Below are 18,922 nucleotides of genomic sequence, written 5' to 3'. Positions count from 1 at the left end.
GTTATTATCATCATCACTACCTCCTCTCTGTCATTTGTTCTCATGTTTGATCTAATAAAATGGGCAAAATCGCTTTTTAGCCATCGGAATAACAAGTGAGCTTCCTTTGAGAAGAGTACATCGTTGCATTACGTTTAAATGTATTGATATTTAGGAAAGCCTTCCTCTTTTTGTTCTCACATTTGTTGTAGTCAAGATAATTTATGTTCCCTTTGTTTTTATATTTTAATTTTCTGTGTTCTCTATGACGGTCCCCGAGAGCCCCATATCCAATCTGTTTTCCATGACTCCCTTCATCAACACACCTGAATCAAATCATCGGGATTGGTATCAAGCTTGTGGACAACTTATTGACGAGTTGATCATTTGATTCAGGTGTGGTAGAGGAGGGAGATTTAGAAAACAGACTGGATAGAGGCTCTCGAGGACCGGACTTGACCACCCCGGTCTAATACCTAAAAGGTAATATTGTATAATCTAAGGAAAAAGTTTTGTTTTGTTCATAAGTTGTACCTAGATAGTAGTTTGAAAACAAACAAACACTCACTTTCTGAACTGTTTATGCTAAGAAGAGTTGCAGGGGGTGCTGGATGGCCTATCCCAGCTACTATGCGCACCAGGCGGGGTACATGCAAACTCCACACAGGAAGGTCGGAACCTGCCAGGGACTTAACCCTAGATCTCAGAAGTGCGAGGCGGATGTGCTAACCACTATAACACCGGGCTACCTTATATGTATGTATAATTATATATATGTTGTATATACATGTATATATTTATATAAATGTATATATGCATGTGTATATAGTGTGTGTGTGCATATATATATATATATATATATATATATATATATATATATATATATATATATATATATATATATATATATATATATAATTTTATATAGTATGATATTCATTTTCTGAATTCTTTATCCTCACAAGGATCGCGGGGGTGCTGGAGCATATCCCAGCCAACGGCGGGCACTAGGCGGGAATACCCAGAACAGAATTGGTGGCCAGCCAATCGCAGGGCACATGGAGACGGATACCCATTCATGCTCACCTTCATACCTTAGGGGCAATTGGAGCACCCAGAGAAAACCCACGCAAACCCAGGGAGAAAAGCTTATTACGGGTCATGTGTCGATTCTAACTCGTAGCTCAAGGTGCGAGGGAGGCAAATAACTTTAGGCTCGGAGGGGGCGTGTCCTCCAGGTCGCTTATGAGGAGAGCTGGTGCGCGCCTTCGGTCCACTTTTACGCATCACTGCCTTCTCATTGGAACCCGTCCCGGAGCGGCACCATGCTGCGTGTCGCCTTATTGTGACGAAGAAAAAACATTAGTTAGAAAGTTTCTTTTTTAGGGAGTGGGGGGGACACACTTTTCTCTCACTTAGCCAAGATAGAAGATTGCACAGCGGCCGCGTGGAGTGGAGCATCTCGGTCATGGGCGCGCATGGGCATTTGAGCTCGCTCTTGTCACTTTGCGGGTGTTTGGCCTTCCTTTGCGGGGTGACGGTGCCCCAGGTCGAGGCCGGCTGCCGGCAGAGGGAGAGCCCCAACTGCTGCACCGGCCGGAACAACGACTGCTCGGAGTACACGCGGAGGAAGACGCCGTGCTACTGCGACACGTACTGTCACAAGACCGGAGACTGCTGCGACGACTACCACAGCGTGTGCCAAATATCCGGTGAGTGGGGAAAACACTTCACTAGACATGTGTTGCGTTGGACGCCTATAGGCGTCCAATATATACATTGCCTGAAATCGACGCTTTCGGCGCCGTTGGTGGCCACAGACGGGAGCAGTGGCGGAACGAATTTGGACAGAGTCCGGGTGCCCTGCCGGGGTGGGGTGCTAGTGATTATTTTTCTCAGGGGGGGGGGCATACCTAATGTGCGGGCCCCTGCTAACACCCAGTTCAATGATATATTTTAACGAGGAAAAACTAATTTCTTACTAGCGATGCCCCGATACCAACTTTTTGACTTCCTGATCCTTCCGGAAACTATTTATATTTTTAAATGTTATTCTTTGAGAGGGGCGGCCCGGTGGAGCGAGTGGTTAGCGCATCGGCCTCACAGCTCTGGGGTCATAGGTTCAAATCCAGGTCACGTCCACCTGTGTGTCGTTTGCATGTTCTCCCTGGGCCTGCGTTGGTTTTCTCCGGGTACTACGGTTTCTTCCCACTTTCCAAGAACATGCCCGGTAGGCTGATTGAACACTCTAAAATTGCCCCTAGGTATGAGTTTGAGCGTGAATGGTTGTCCGTCTCCTTGTGCCCTGCGATCGGCTGGCCACCGATTCGGGGTGGGCCCGAAGTCAGTGGGGATAGGATCCAGGACCCCCCGCGACCCTTATGAGGATAAAGCGGTTCAGAAAATGAACGAATGATTTATGTTGTTGCTAATCAATGAGTATCAATGACAGAATGCATTCAGTATGATAAAAAAATATAGCTTACAGGTTAGCGGAGAGTCATATGCACCCATCAAAAGAGCCACATATGGCTCGCGAGCCGTAGGTTCCTTACCCTTGGTGTAGCGGTTCACTCGCCTGCCTTTGATAAGAGCAGGTGCAGGCTTGATTCCCGCTGGTGGTAGTATGATTGTGAGTGTGAATGGTCTTCTGTCTCTCTGTGTGCCCTACAGCTGACTGGCGACCAGTCTCGGGTGTAGTCTACCTTTTGCCTGAAGTCGGCTGGGAATGAATTTTTGCTGATTTCTATGCGATGCAGAACCAAAGCCCATATTTTTAAACCAGTAAAAATAATGCAAAATATAATGTAAGTGATAAATCGCTTTGTATGGATTAAAGTATATATAGTATGTATATATATTTGCTTATTTATTTACAAAAGCAAATTTTGAAGGAAAATTTATAGTTTGCAAGAAAAGCAAAATTCCAATATTAGTGTAATTACCTTTTAACACGAATAAAGGCATGATTTTTGTCAATACATTTGAAAATGTCATATTTTGAGGAAGTCTAAATAGTACTAAACTTTTACTTGTTTATTTTTTTATCTTTACATTTCACATATGTTCAGTGTTGCTTTAATTTTCATTTGTAGAATAAAAAAATAGATAGAAAGGCTGAATTTGACATAAAGTCACACATTGTTATAAATAGGAAGAAACACAAAAAAATACCATAAAATTGTTGTGGTATTAGAAAACATTCTCTTGTTAAAATATTCTCCTAACTCTAAAACAATTTCTCATCTTTTTAACCATTGTATCCTTTTACCATACTAATGAGAGATCGTCTGAAAAGAAAACCAGCACAATGTGATGGGACACTAACCACCTGTCAGTTGACATTGTGTAGTGGAAAGTCATAAAATAGTCAAAAAGCAAGTTTGGGGTCGAGGGGTGGAAGTCCTGCTGCTCACTAATGCTATATAAGGACAAAGGAGTGCCTACGGGAAAACCATGTAGATTCCAAGAGCTCTTAAAACACTTCCAGTTAGGCAAATACAACGTGCATGTGCGCTTACCTCGGCTTGAACCACACAATATGAAAGGACAAGAATATGTCCTGTACATCCTATTTAAAAAATACATGAAATAAAAACGACCTTGACTTCCTGCACTTGCAACCTGAGCTCATGCGTACTTCAATACAGACATACTATACGGTAAATACTCCACTTGGACTTATCTGATTCTGATGCTGCAGGTCTGTTCCGCATCAATGCGGCGTCACAAAACACTGACAGTTGTAGTCTAGCACTCTTTTTTAAATTTATTTCTCTTCCATTGACGGCGATAGAAGTTCAATACATTTCTACTGGGAGGGCACGCATCAATCATTCACTTATTTCATTTAAAATATTTTATTCGGGTTGGAAAGTTCTCCCCAGGCTTGAATGGGTTTTACCCAGGTACTCCGGTTTGCCCCTACATCCCAAAAACATGTTTGGTAGGCTGGTTGAACACTCTAAATTCCCCATAGGTATGAGTGAGTGTGAATGGTTGTCCTTTTTCTCCTTGTTCCCTGTGATTGGCTGGCCACCGATTCCGGGTGTCCCACACCTGGTGCTCGTAGTTAGCTGGAATAGGCTCCGTCACCCCGGTTATCCTAGTGAGGATAAGCAGCTCGGAAAATGAATGAATGACCGAATGATGGGGTGGCCCGGTGGATGAGTGGTTAGCGCATTGGCCTCGCAGTTCTCAGATTGAGGGTTCAATTCCAGGTTTGTACCTTCTTCTGTGGAGTTTGCATGTTCTCCCTGGGCTTTCTCCGGGTGCATCGGTGTCCTCCTACATGCCAATTATGCAAGACTGCAAGATGATGGTGCCTGGTAGTTGTTGCCTTCAACTGTTTGCTCATCCTTCATTTGGCACGTCTGGTTCGCTTCCTCCCTTTGGGGGAACATATTTTGTCACGTACCAACCCGGACGCGCACTCCTCGTTCTTCCTGCCTGCAATCCCACATGTTCCTGGGTGTTTTTGCCGAGAAGGCGTGAAACGGGCCAGCTGGAAAGTTCGCGGTGTCGGCTGCTTTACACCAATGTTTCTGCATGGAAAATGTGTGGAGTTCTTTTTTCTTCTTCCAAAATGTCCTGCTCATGTGTAAAGAGCCGTAAATGCATCATATTTGCTAACTTTACTCCAAGTTGTACCACTCAATTGCAAAATGGCAAGAGACTAGTACTTCATTTATGATTTATGATCTCATAAAATAGTTTGGGGAAAAAAAGGCCTATTTCTCAAATGACTAAAAATGCTACGCACCAACATAATATTTTCCACATCAAAGTGTGCATTTGCGCCAATCCAACTGAAAAGATAAACAAGCACTCATAGATAATATCATGTATTAGAAGAAGGTATTAAAATAGAATTTGGTGAAAAGTCCTGGAGTATTTGACGTTAATTCCTAATTGATTTGATGCTTAACTTCTCTTATTTGTAATGTTTTTGCCAACTAGACATTGACTGTGATGAGCGATTCTGTTGATGAAATTCCAAGGGTGCAGAAGAATTGTGACTTGGAACATTACTAAATCGGAACGTATCATAACAATCCCTTGTATGAATGTAAGTGAGATCACTGCAGAATAATTGGACTAAAATGAAAAAGTGCTTCGAGGCAAAGTCATGACATCATTGACATTCGATTGCCATGATTGTCCATGATCTCACCTTTTTGCAATTACTTGACTAGTCATCTACTGGTTTAAACGAGGACGACAGAAATCATAAGATATTTATTGTTTAAAAAAAAAAAAAAAATTCCATTTCATAAAGATATTTGCATTTTTTTCTTCTCATCTCATTTTCTGAACCGCTTTATCCTCATCAGGGTCGCGGGGGGTGCTGGAGCCAATCCCAGCTGTCTCCGGGCCATAGGCGGGGAACACCCTGAATCGGTGGCCAGCCAATCACAGGGCACAAGGAGACGGACAACCAGATACACACACTCATACCTAGGGGCAATTTAGAGTGTCCAATCAGTCTACCATGCACGTTTGTGGAATGTGGGAGGAAACCGGAGTACCCGGAGAAAACCCACGCAGGCTTTTTTCATTGAAATATTTAGGCATTAGCGCCAGGGGTGGACAAACTGGTCCTTGAGGGCCACTTTGGGTGAAGGTTTTTGTTCCAACCGATTCAGTGTCAGTCAGCAGAAGGTCCCCACCTTGTGGACTTCCTGTGTGTGGTTTCAGTTTTTTAACTAGGTCTACAATGTCTTGTGTGTCTTGTGTCTGTCTTGCTACTGCAACCAATAAATTTCCAGAGTACGGGATGAAATAAAGTTCTAACCTAACCTAATTTTGACCAATGAGATTTCTGCAGAAAACAAGAAGCACCTGTCTGCAATCTACTGAATGCACTTGCAGGACACCAGATTGGTGAAAAGTTGTCATCTTCATGGCTCGGAATTCAAACCCGCACCCACTGCGGCCCTTTGTGGAATAGTTTGCCCACCCTTGGGTTAGCCTGTAGAAGGCATGCAAAGTCTTTGTCACAACCTTCAGTCTGTAGTAGCACATCTGTACTTGTTTGTCTGTCAGGAAGCATTGATACGCAAACCTGTGATTAGTCCTATTAGCATCATTGTAGTCCTCCCCAGTGTCTGTATGGGAGTGGGAGGGTGTCCGAGGTAGACTGTTTAAGGGTTCTGTTGTCCCCTCAAGAGCAGCTGGACATCTGGGTCCCATCAGGACTGTAGAGGAGGGGGCGGCAGTAGTTTTCGAAAAGTGACAGATGGAGGGAAAGAAGAACGTGATTAAGGGAGAGGGAGATGGAGAAACTTGTACAAGGAAGTCTGATAAGTCAGAACAGCCTATTATTGAAGCTGGTCGGAGGCCAGGGTGGAAAAAAAAAAGCAGAGCGAGCCGAAAAGGCCGATAACGCTCAGTTATCGCAATGTGTGACGGGAGATGGTGCGACAAGCCAGAGGATAAAAGTCCTGATTTAGGGGGGTACTCATTCAGTAAGTTGCTCAATTTCTGGGCATTTCTGTGAAGTTCGGCCAAGACTTTACTGGAACTGGCTCCGAGCATGACCGTTTAACCCTCAATTATTGTCCTTTGTCTCTGTATAGTAGTCGTATAGAAAATTTGGAGTGTTCGGCTCATAGAAAATAAAGCTGCAATAAAAGTGTAAGGCCGAGTGGACTACCTTATTTTTTTGGACTAAAAGTCGCAGCTGAGGAAAAGTCGGTCCAGCTAAAGAATTCACTGTGAATGGGTAAAAAATATGTTCTAGTTGCATTTTTGGGAGGACAATATTTTATCTGATTAGAAACCAGGAACAAACATATGTTAAAGTAACAATAGGAAAATGGTCAAATGGAGAAAAACAGGCTAAATAACATGTTTTTCAGATAACTATAGTATAAAAAAACAACAGTGGTTGGTAGTCAGAGAGAGAGAAAAAAAAAACATATATAAGTCGCAGGCGCAGCCAAACTATGACAAAAGTGCGACTTATAGTCCGGAAAATGCGGTACTCAGTAGGCCTCAGTAATGCGTGCTTGTCTTTTTTCGTGGATGATAAAGAATATTTGGAGGGTGAGTGGGCTCGAGACGCTGACAAATACCACTTGTTTTCTCCACACGGGGTGAGAGGTCAGCGGCCTCTCACATGGCCGACGATGTTTGTCTCATGTCGCGCTGGCGGGACCAGAAACAGAGAGCGAGACCACCGCGGCTCGCCAATTACCTCTTGACCTCTGGTGAGCTCTGCTCATAGTGCTGCTGTTCGGGGTGTGTGTGGGGTGGGGGGTCTCCCTGCCTCCCCCCTCGGGTGCGGGAACTCGCCGACCCTATCCATTTCATTGTGCAGCCTTTTCACCAAAGACTCTAATTGGCCGTGTGGCTCACAGCATAGAGAAGTGTGTGTGTGTGTGTGTGTGTGTGTGTGTGTGCGTGCTTGGGGCGGGTGGACATGAAGAAGAATGAGCAGGAAGTTGGCTTTGGATAAATCAAAATAAAGGTACAAGTGCGCGTGTTTTCCGGTGATGACTAGAAATGGAATGAGCCAAATGAGGGTGTGTGTGTGTCTGTGTGTGTGTGTGTGTGTGTGATCTGGGAAAGGCGGGTGTCAGGTGGGCAGCACTAATGTGCGGGAATGCAGAGATTCCACAGTGGCTTTGTGGACTGGCCGTGTCACTGAGACAGCCGGCCCCCGACACCACCATGGGAATGAACTGTCATTACGCGCCCGCGCACACATACACACACTTGCAGAAGACGGGTTCTTAATTTGTGCTTCGTTTTCCTTGTCATCACCCAGATGCGCCTGCGCAATGTGGATGTCCATGTTGCCATGCTTGTTGGTTAACATTCCCTAACAATCTTGATAAAAAGCTGGAATCCTGTATTGGAATATTCATGTTTTGTGGCACAAATTGTGTCGCCATCAATTCCACCCCAGTTCTTCCATTATCATTCAAACGAAATAAAATTGAAATGTGACAGCATCAGCGGCCTCGCAATTCTGAGATTGAGGGTTCAATAACAGCACCTTGTGTGGAGTTTGCGTGTTATCCCCGGGCTTGCGTAGGTTTTCAATGGGTACTACGGTTTTCTCGATTTCAGAATTGTATCCACCATGCTGCAAAAAAACACCTTAGCATGTTCTGGGAAAAAGTAGAACATTTCAGCAATATAAATCAAAATGTTGCTTTGCTAGGAAAAGTCAAACTAAGACAAAAGTGCGAATTATAGTCCGGAAAATGCGGTACTTAGTAGGCCTCAGTAATACGTGCTTGACTTTCTGTCTTTTTTTCGTTTTTTTTACCTATTCTCTATGCAGCAAATAATTCCTAAATATTTTACTATATGTACGCAAGTCTTAGTAAGAACTCAGCCATCCAATTTCATTGGTTCATTGGTTCTCCTTGAATTCAAACAAACAACCTTCAATGCTGGTGGCTTCGAGAACAGCAGGAGTGCAAAAATCAATCGGTGTGCCTCCTGTCGCCTTCTTTGTTTGTGTTTATGAAGTGTGCACTTCCTGCATTAAAGAGGCCTGGTAGAGGTCAGCTGCTATTAAGTGTAACTAATTTCCCAACTGGAGACTTTGATCAATAACAACTTCCTCTTGAAGCAGTTGGTTAGGTTAATTTAGGTTGATTACGTGTGTACGTTTGGCTGTGATTGAAACCAGTTTAATGACTTAAAGGCAATTTTACAATCAGAAAAAAACTGAATTAAATGCTTACTGATAGAGAGCGTCCAAAAATTCATCTACTGCTGCACAATAGATGAGATTTATTCATTTTAAAACTTATTAATAATAAGAAATTTAGGCTTATGTTTGCGGTCGCAAAGGGTGTCAATTGTGTTTAAACATTATTCTCTACACACAAAGCTGTGAGAAATGTGCGATTTCTGCACTTCAATACTTTGTGAAACCTTTTTTCGCATGAAGGTCACATATTGTGTTGTCTATGTCTTTTATTTTTCCTTAATAATCACATTTGCACAGACCAAGGAGAATCCCACAACAAATATCGTAGTAAGACTTCTCCAAGGACTGACTTTGTAATTAAAGGCAAACGGTAAAACAGCCCAGGTTGATATCTGGCGAACTGACTGGCGACCATTCAAGGGCCTTACCCTGTCTCGCGCCCTTAAGTCAGGCATGACAGGCTTATCGACAATAAGGCTGTTCACTAGCAACATTCTTACTGATCTCTGCGTCCATTTGCTTCCCTAGCAGCCATCGACTGCGAGGTGGGTTCATGGGGTCCCTGGTCAGCGTGCACCTCTCCATGCGGCGTAGGCAGCACCGAAAGGAGTCGGCAAGTGTCTGTCCCCCCTCGAAACGGGGGGACCCCCTGCCCAGACCTCAAACAGCGCCGAGGGTGCTTCGGAAACAACAAAATATGCAGTTCGGCGAAAGGTGAGCGCACCACTCTGCTAAACATTAATGCACTCCTTTAGGGCACTTTTCAGATCTGTTACACTTTTAGTACTTTTAGTAGCAACACATGTTCTGTGGAGCATCATGTCCATGTCCTTTGCTTATTTTTTTTCCTCTTTTTGTGTTTCGACCTTCTATCCACTGTCATGGCGGTCTTCAGAGGTGGCAAAGATCCTCCCAGATTCCTACCAGAGGAACTTTAAGGACCCTTGGAGGAGGCCGCACATGCTTATGAAGGAAAAGAAGGCCAGGTGAGGTTGACAAATCTCAACGCAAACTTCCTTCTTACTTGAAATCATTCCACATCGTGGAACCTCCACCAAGTGCACATACTGGTAAAGTCATTGCACAAGTGCGCACAGTGCTTAGACTCAATCAACACATCGATGTTGAATTTAGGCAGGTAGATTCCGATTTCTTTGCCCATATGATATTTTCATGCAGTTTGAATTAGATTAGATTATTTAACTTTATTCATCCCGTATTCGGGAAATTTCACTGTCACAGTTGCAAGAGGGTGAGAATACAGACACAGGAAAATACATTTTAGACATAAATAAATAGGTAATGAATAAATATATATATATACATATATATATATATATATATATATATATATATATATATATATATATATATATATATATATATATATATATATATAAAAATAAATAATTACATGAAAAGGGCAATTCTAATCGTTTCGAGTCTAACCTGGGCCTCTGTGGATATATAAATCGGATATCTGTCCATTGCATCAACATCAAAGGTGTCCAAACTTTTTCCTCCCATGGCCGCTTTTAGAAAAACGAAAGGATGCAAGGGCCACTTTCATTTGTTAAAGAGATCGGAATCGAGAAAAAATACATAAGGGTTTTAAAGGTTTTTAGGTATTAGCTTATTGGTTGCTTTGTTCTGGTAGGAGTATATAGCAAAAAAAAAGCTAATAAAAAAGCCAACCACACACTGCATGTTGGCCTTGAAGGTTTTGGTTGGATTTCAAATTGCCCTGTAAAAAAAATTGCTGAATTTTGTTCTTTTTCACTAAATTGTCAATTAGAAAAAGAATCCGGTTTCTCATCAGTAAAGAAGTTTGAATTCAAAATTCTCAGCAAATTGGTCTTTAAATACATATGCAGTATTTAAATTAAAATCCCAGCCAACACAGTGATAGACAACAGAGCGTAATAATTAATCTGAATAAACTAAACAGCTAAACAACGTGGATTAAGAGAACTTGAAAATTTGAATGATGTCTGCATCAAAATCTTGAATCTGAATGACTATAAAGTTTTAATTGTTACCGTTTGGAGAAATGTAGCTGTTTCCTTACCACTGTAACCTCATTCATGCATGCTATTAGATTTTAATTACAACTGAAGTGTTTTGTTCCAGACAACAAAGTCCAATTGTGTTCATGTTCCCTGGACATTTCTCAGCATGCACTCACAGGCTTGAATATAACCCAAATAATAGTTTAACTGGAATACGTTGATGTTCATTAGTGTGCAATATCAAATTGTGGATGCTTGCGTCGTCGATCAAAAAGTAACGTGAGTATATTGTTTTTTACAGTACTTCAAAAACGCACAACCGAACTTAGTTTGTATGCCACCGTGTTTGCACGCTAGCGTATCATGTTTTAGCATGCATGCGGGCTGCCGTCCAATAAAACGGAGCGCTTTATGTATGTGTTAAATGGTAAAAAGACCATGCAGCTGCAACTGAGACTGTGGGGAGCCATACGGTAGCAATAATACCGTATTTTCCACACTAGAAGGGACAACTATAAAAGACTTAAATTTTCTCTAAAGCCACTACTACCATTACTACTACTACAGCTCTGTCTAATGTATGTATAACACAACCCCCTACTTTTACTACTACAGTTCAATCTAGAGGATTTATAACACAACCCAGTACTACTACTATGACTACTACTACAGCTTCATCTACTCAGTGAATGTATACCACCCCCTATTATTATTACTACAGCTTCATCTAATGGATGTATAACAATCCCCTACTACTACTCCTACCACAGCCACTACCCCAACCACTACTACTACTATTGCTACTACAGCTTCATCTAATGGATGTATAACAATCCCCTACTACTACTCCTACCACAGCCACTACCCCAACCACTACTACTACTATTGCTACTACCACCACCACCACTACTACTACTACCACCACTACTACTACTATTGCTACTACTACAACTACCACCACTACTACTACTATTGCTACTACTACTACCACCACTACTACTACTATTGCTACTACTACTACCACCACTACTACTACTATTGCTACTACTACTACCACCACTACTACTACTATTGCTACTACTACTACCACCACTACTACTACTATTGCTACTACTACTACCACCACTACTACTACTATTGCTACTACTACTACCACCACTACTACTACTATTGCTACTACTACTACTACCACCACTACTACTACTATTGCTACTACTACTACTACTATTACTACCACCACTACTACTACTACTATTGCTACTACTACTACCACTACTACTACTACTACTACCACTACTACTACTACTACTATTGCTACTACTACTACTAATACTACTTCTACTACTACCACTACTACTACTATTACTATTGCTACTACTACTACCCCTACATCTACTACCACTACTTCTACTACCACTAATACTACTTCTACTACTACTTCTACTACTTCTACTACCACTACTACAACTACTACTACTACCACCACTACCACCACTACTACTGCTACTACTACTGCTACTACTACTACTACCACTACTACTACTACTACTAAGACTACTACTACTACTACTACTACTTCTACTACTACTGCTGTGTTTTAGAATCTGTTGCACTTTATATATGAAACAAATTTTAAGATAGGCTATTTATTGAAGGTGCACCGTATACTTCCATGCCCCTTATAGTGCGGAAAATACGGTACTCAACTTTGTATCAAGTAGAAATGCCAAGGCCAAGGTTGTCTCAAATAGAACCTTGAGATTGCTTTGGCTGAAATAAGAACGTGTCCACGTGCATCGAGATCTGACCTGCGCTGATAAAGCCGCTGTAATCTGGGTTTCAAAAAAGTACAGCCGTCCTTCTCGGATGTGCTCTTTACTGTGATTGCAGATGTTCTCAATGACCGGAATCTAAAGTCATGGCTGATTTCCAAGAAGGCCTTTCAGCCTTTCTCGCTGATTAAAAGTGATATTGGACGCCCGTGTTTTCGCGGGCCACCAGGGCCCTGACGCATATTACTCAAGAAAATGAGAAGTTCATAGATGAGGAAGAGGACTAAAAGCGTCCTCCGGTGCATTAAAGGTCCCCGATGTTGTCGGGAAACTGACAGAGATAATTACTTGAAAAGTCAGTGTAACAATCTAAATAGCTTAGCTTTCAGGAAGATGGGAATGAGCCTCTCGGTCAGCCGGAGTTTTTACCCCAATTTGGGAAATTGTTGGCAAGAAATGCTTGAAGTAGAAAGTAGAAAGGGGGAAAAAAGTTATTTTAAGACCAGTCAGCTTGAGAAATAGTATGTGTAAACCATTGGGATAAAAAGAAGTAGATGTTAGGTGTTTTTTTATTTAGTTGTTTTTTTTAAATCAAGAAATTAGAATCCCCAGTTTACAAGGGATGGAATGCAAATGCAAATTCAGCCATTGGAGGGAAACCAGAATAGGACTTGCGGAATATGCTCCCTCTTTAGTGTTCCAGTTAAGAGATGAGCAATTCTTGCAGTTTATTGAATCATTTTCTGAACTGCTTCATCCTCACAAGGGTCACAGGGGGTGCTGGAGCTTGACACCCTGAATCGGTGGCCAGCCGATCGCTGGGCACAAGGAGCTGCACAAGCGGAGTACCCGGAGAAAACCCACTCAAAATAAAATATTCCTAAGATTTTAGTCCTTGTAATTGGACGTTTCTCAGAAATGGAAATGTTTTTTCGGCACAAACTCTCAACGGGGATGGTGTTTTGTCACAGATGACTGAATGAGAGACAAAACAAATAGAGTGGGAGTACAAAGCGTCTGCCAGAGAACACATTATTATTGTCTCCAGAGCACAGGCGAGCCGTGTTGATATTAGGATATGCTGCAGGTGACATGACACTGCTGGATCACCTTCAAATGACGCCGCTCTGTTATCTGAGCCTTGATTGCTCTTTTGTCTGTCCGGGGGCGCCATTAAAACACAGCTTGCTGCCTTGGACTTCCTTTCGTGGTCCAGCCAAGTTTGTCCAACCAAGGTCTGCTCTTATCGTAATCGGGGAAGAACTGACTGAAATGTCAACATTTGAACATTATTTGTCATAACAAGTCTCTCATCTTTTTAAATGTTTTTTTTTGCAGCTACTGCGTGTATTTGAGGGTGAAACAAATAAGCGCGGCATGCAAACTGAAACTGTGGAGTGCCCAGTTGGTGAGAGAAAGGCTGGTGTGCGCAGAGTGCCAGAATGATGCCATGTCCAAGTCCGACCGATGCGTAGGAGACGGCCTAGAGGGCACCATGTAAGCCAAATTCGACTTACTATATTTTTGGGTGCATATTTTAGAAAACAAGGTTCAAGGTTTGGCCTCAATGTGGCACAACAGACATTTATATTCTATATTTATTAAGAAGAGAGAATTTGCTGCTAAAATCCGACGACTGTTTAGAATTCTAACTGGCTCCGTCACTTTAAAAAAAAACTAAAAAAACATGCAATGTGTATAGATAATTACACCCAATTAGACAGATTCTTTTGACCCTGCCTGGAAAAGTTTTTGCTGTCATCAGGTAGCCGGAATTTTAAAAAATGCTCTTTAATTTTGTCAATTTTTGCTTAGGACCACAATTTTTTTTAGAATATTTATTTCCACGTCTTTTTAAAATAAAAAAATAAAATGTAAATAAAGAAAATATTCCCCCGTGCTTATGTGGGGTTTCTCTGGGTATTTCTCAAAGCATTTCCTGTTGCTTTTTCCAGAACCTTCTGGTCGGCGGCTTCGGGCGTGGGCTGCCACGGGACGTGGCTGCGAGAGTCGTCGTCCAAAAGCTGCCGCTGTCCCCCTTACTCGGTCCTCTTCGTGTGAGCGGCCGCGTGTCCGGCACACGTCCACGTCAGAGGACCGCTTGGCCCTCAACAGTTCCCGCAGAAGCGCGGGGAGCCCGGCCCGTCGAGCCCTCGGATCCAGGATTCCTGGATTGGGTTTACTCAAGGAGATCAGCAGTATCCTGCCACTTATAATTTTTATCCTCCACACCATACATTGTACTGTATTACTTACTACGCACGCAGCTAATCTCGCAAATAACTTCAGATTTTGACTGTCACCTTGTTATGCGTTTTCTCCTCCAAAGCACTGCAAGCTCCATATGTATTTTTACCTCTTTGCTATCTACCTCCATAAATGCAAGTGTGTTTTGATAATGCGTCACTGATATATGTGTAAAACACAATATTTAGCTTTATACATTTTGTACTATTGATTACCATGTGTCATGTAATATAACAACACGTCTTTGTACCCATATAGTATATACATATATATATTTTTTACACCAAACAGCATCAATTCAGCCCCGAATGAATTGCCTACCTATGGTGAGTCTTCAAACTGTGTTGTTTTTCGTCTCCATGTCAGAACAGTGGAACCTCTGAAGTAGTACAACAAAGCTCTCTTTGTATTATCATGGGTGAGTACAATTTTGATTTTTTCCCCCGCACCTGTGCCTTCATATTCATTTCTAAACGCAAAAAGCAGTGGTGCCTTTAGATTCGACTTTTTCATTTACCATACTGTATACATAGTCGTATGTCTGTACTATACTGCCCCAAGTGGCCAAGGCCAGCACACCAGGAGGATAAGCACAATGTCCATTGAAATAATGCAGTTTTTTTTTTTCAAATTACTCAACATGATGTTTAAATATGTCATTGCAATGGAGAGCACTATTTTTCTGATCAGAAATTGCATTGGTTTTATGGCATTTCCATTTGTTTCAATGAAAAATGGTTTGAAATAAGCTCATTGTCAGGAAATTGAATAACCCTGTGTTTCAAAGCACCACTAAAAGTGATCGTAGTCGTCACATAAGTAAATAAATGTTGTAACATAAAGTCAGATACTTTACTTTTAAAGCAGATATACTCTATTTTACATGTAACATTGTGACCGCTGCTTTTGCAATACTAGAATTTTACCTCCTCCTCCTCCTGGACTCCATTTTTGTACTTTTGCACTTGTTCCCACATAAAAAAAAATGCCAATTTTATTTCTGTTACATTTTTCGTTGTCACCCCAAAACTCATTTGTGCGTGTCACTCATCATCATCATTAGCAGTGAAAGTCCTTTCATAATATATTTTTAACAGGTTCAACAGCAATGAGTTTAAATGTTACTACGAAAATAATGACATGATGACAACTCCCAACAACTGATGGGTTTTACTCCCATGAAATAAAAGTAATGAACAAAACTCAAAATATTTTATATTCGACCCTACAGATTCCACTGTATTTCCAGTCACTTAATTGCAGATAAAAAAATACAGATATGATCAAGCATTTCACAGGTGCCTAGGTTTTGTGTCCAGTTCCTTCTAATGAACAATCATTACAGTGGTACCTCGAGATACGAGTTTAATTCGTTCCGGGACTGAGCTCGTATGTCGATTTACTCGTAACTCAAACGAACGTTTCCCATAGAAATGAACTAAAATCAAATTAATTTGTTCCAATCCTCTGAAAAACCACCAAAAACAGGATATTAGATTGGAAAAAACATTTTTATTTGTTCTAATTCGCCATCTATTAACAAAGTGAAAAAAAACTAGTGATTTAATAGTATTAAAATTAGACGGATTTCGCAGAGGGGGGAGAGTTTTTGCACGACAACGCGCTCGTAACATAACATAAACAAATTTAAATGAACTTGGATTACGATGCAGACACGCTCAAAAACAACTTTAATCTAACCTTACGCTAAACTTAATTCTAATTTTGTTTGAGATTATTATACCTTTCTTCCACCCTGACTTACAGATGCAACCTATCGAGGGTTGTTTGCTTTTGTATTCCCTTCAAAAAAATCCCAAATGTCCTCACAATAGGATAACGCACGACCACTTGCCAACGAGAAGTAGTATATACTCCTCTCGTATTAGCGATCGCTCCGCCATTCGCACTGACTAACGGGAAAAAAAACACTGAAAAAATGCAACGCTCCGCCCAGTGCTCGTAGACATTACACGAGGTAGTTGCGACCAGTAAGACAGTGCCCATGATGTTCTTATGAGCAGCCTCTCGCGTCCCCTTTCTGCTCGTATATCAAAATTTGTCTTGTATCTCAAGATAAATATTTGCCCGAAATTTTACTCGTATCTCAAATTGCTCATATGTCGGGGCACTCGTATGTCGAGGTACCACTGTATAGTCTTGCTTGGTTCAAATCTACTGGACAGCTAAAAAAAACCCACAATTTCACTCATTAATTACCATTATTTGCTGTCAGTTCAAAAGAATGAGACGTCTACCTCCGTCAAGGGCGCCGAATGCTCATTCGCTGCCCATCTTTTGCAGCACTTGTTCTCTTGCGTTTCTCTATGTTTTTTTTCCCTCGGAAGAAACAGAAGATTAACATAACATTCCTGACTTGAACAACACAAGTCATTCAAGCGCATGAATTCCAAATACCACACACACTTGCACACACGCACGCATGGCAGAAAGTTCCTTTGAATGGAAAATTGTGACTTGTTCTCTCACCACGTCTGTTTCTATTTATTTATTGTAAAACCTGATAAGTACGGCCAAGCATTTCTGTACACTGTCCATTAGTAAAAATAAACTATACCTGTCAATCCTCTCATATTTAAAGGGGATCCCTAATATGTTTAGATTAAATCCTTCTTTATTAGTCACACGTTTTTCCAGTGGTGTTATTATCGCCCTCACTTTGAGTGGTGTTTACTGCATTCTCTGCATTCTGGCTCGTGGCTTAAAACGGGATGACGACAGGCCAAAATACTAGCTTACGTTATTATTATTATTATTTGCAATTTGAGGAAGATTTCTGTTATTAGGTGCCACTGAGATGATGACTGGCTAAAAGCCTGTCATTTTGGGCGTTTATTTACCCGAATAAAGTATTTTAGAGACTAAAAATATTAAGTTCTTAAAGCCTTTCAGGGACTGTGGTCAGTATAGTGGACAGCTATTCAGAAATTATGTTAGGGTTGCTTGGTTTTGTTATGCTTTTTTTCCCCCTGGTGCCCTGTCCGAGTGATTGCCCATTGTGTTCAGCTGTCATTTCTCCGCCCCTGGTGTATCCTTCTTCCCGTGTGTGTTTCCCAGGTGTTCCTAATTGTCCAGTCTCTTTAAACCCCACTGATTGCTTTGTTGTACCATGGCAAGTTGCCATGCCATGCCATGCTCCCTGTTCCATCTCCCTCATTTTTCAATTTCTTCCCGTTAGGTTTGATTCTGTGGTTTGATTTCTAAGTCGTTATTTTCTAAAGATCATTTCTAAGTTGTTACAGTTTTTGTTTGAGCACCACTTCCCTCGTCGTTGCCTGCTTCCCTGCGATTGGGTCCTACTCCATGTTTCCTCGCCACGACGTCGCCGTAACAAGTTGGGACCTAAAGAGCTTTAAAGAGTACGTACGTGACTATTTGGTAATTTATTATTATTGTTTTGACATTTAAGGCATTTTACCTTCTGTACAACAATTGACTATTTGTGGTCATAGAAAAACCTCCCAAGAAAATAATAAAATGAATAGATAAAGTAACTCTAAAGTAGATTTTTAATTTAAAACAAAGTTTACTTAATGCATGCCATTGATGAGGATAGGTTTGTCTGATTACTGACTATACTAATAAGCCTACATTTCTGAATTTATGTATATATGTATAGTATTTTTTTTAAACTGTTTTCATATACTGCGCTTATTCATTTATTAGTCATCGATTGTGTAGTGACTGGCCTAACTTTATTGCACTTCAATAGGACCAATTTGAACTCTCACATCAAAAGATTTCACTGCAGATGCGTCATAAAGTTGTGAAACAGCCGAGAACATTTATTTACTTATTATCAACTTATTACAAGTACGGAGGAAGCGCCTCTTTTATTCCATGAGGGATCACAATGAGGGTCTGGGCTATTTGAAAAAAAAAAACATGTTTTCTTGGCATTAGGCAAAACTGTGGAATTCTTCGACGTTTCCTCAGGTTTCGTGAACTTCAATTTTCCCAAATTAAAGAGCAAAATCCTCTGACCCGATCAAAGTTTCCATTTGAATCCTCCGAGCCAAGTCACATGGTGTTTTTCACCCGACTTGAACTTCACCTCACCTTTCCCTGCCATCTTCCCTCTTCCAAGCACACAACTGCTTTCAGTCAGCACAATTCTTCCCGTCTCCCACATCAACGCTGTCGACCCCCACTGTTGGTCGATGCCTTCCGAAGCAGCCCCCCCGTCGCCACTGCCGCCGCGGCTAACCCGCTCTCCAAAGGGC

The 18,922-nt window shown here is 41.5% G+C and overlaps 2 protein-coding genes across 3 annotated transcripts in view; both read left to right on the top strand.

Moving 5' to 3' along the window:
• The first annotated feature begins 1,140 nt into the window (after positions 1-1,140).
• LOC144073956 (somatomedin-B and thrombospondin type-1 domain-containing protein) lies at positions 1,141-17,271 on the top strand. Of its 2 annotated transcripts, none has more exons than XM_077599951.1 (5): positions 1,141-1,691; positions 9,179-9,364; positions 9,546-9,636; positions 13,770-13,928; positions 14,387-17,271. In XM_077599951.1, exons 1-5 carry the CDS (start codon positions 1,448-1,450, stop codon positions 14,490-14,492), a joined length of 786 nt encoding a protein of 261 aa, XP_077456077.1. In that variant the 5' UTR covers positions 1,141-1,447; the 3' UTR covers positions 14,493-17,271. The 2 variants fall into 2 exon arrangements, with proteins under 2 accessions (XP_077456077.1, XP_077456079.1); XM_077599953.1 differs by having other exon boundaries at positions 1,146-1,691; positions 9,182-9,364.
• Positions 17,272-17,471: 200 nt separating this feature from the next.
• pi4kab (phosphatidylinositol 4-kinase, catalytic, alpha b) overlaps positions 17,472-18,922 on the top strand; it is a 37,418-nt gene continuing 35,967 nt past the window's right edge. Inside the window, exon 1 of the mRNA XM_077599949.1 lies at positions 17,472-18,058. The gene's annotated coding sequence lies outside the window, so the exon portion shown is untranslated. The remainder of the gene's footprint in view (positions 18,059-18,922) is intronic.

The sequence above is a fragment of the Stigmatopora argus genome, chromosome 5 (genome assembly GCF_051989625.1).
Source record: "Stigmatopora argus isolate UIUO_Sarg chromosome 5, RoL_Sarg_1.0, whole genome shotgun sequence".
In the NCBI taxonomy this organism is placed as follows: Eukaryota; Metazoa; Chordata; class Actinopteri; order Syngnathiformes; family Syngnathidae; genus Stigmatopora; species Stigmatopora argus.
This window is presented reverse-complemented; position numbering and strand designations above follow the sequence as displayed.

Bases quoted from the DNA above. Each gene is read 5' to 3' on its own strand.
- LOC144073956 (XM_077599951.1), top strand. From the start codon at position 1,448: ATGGGCGCGCATGGGCATTTGAGCTCGCTCTTGTCACTTTGCGGGTGT. The intron at 9,637-13,769 runs GTGAGGTTGACA...TTTTTTTTGCAG, and splicing joins ATGAAGGAAAAGAAGGCCAG to CTACTGCGTGTATTTGAGGG. The intron at 13,929-14,386 runs GTAAGCCAAATT...TGCTTTTTCCAG, and splicing joins GACGGCCTAGAGGGCACCAT to AACCTTCTGGTCGGCGGCTT.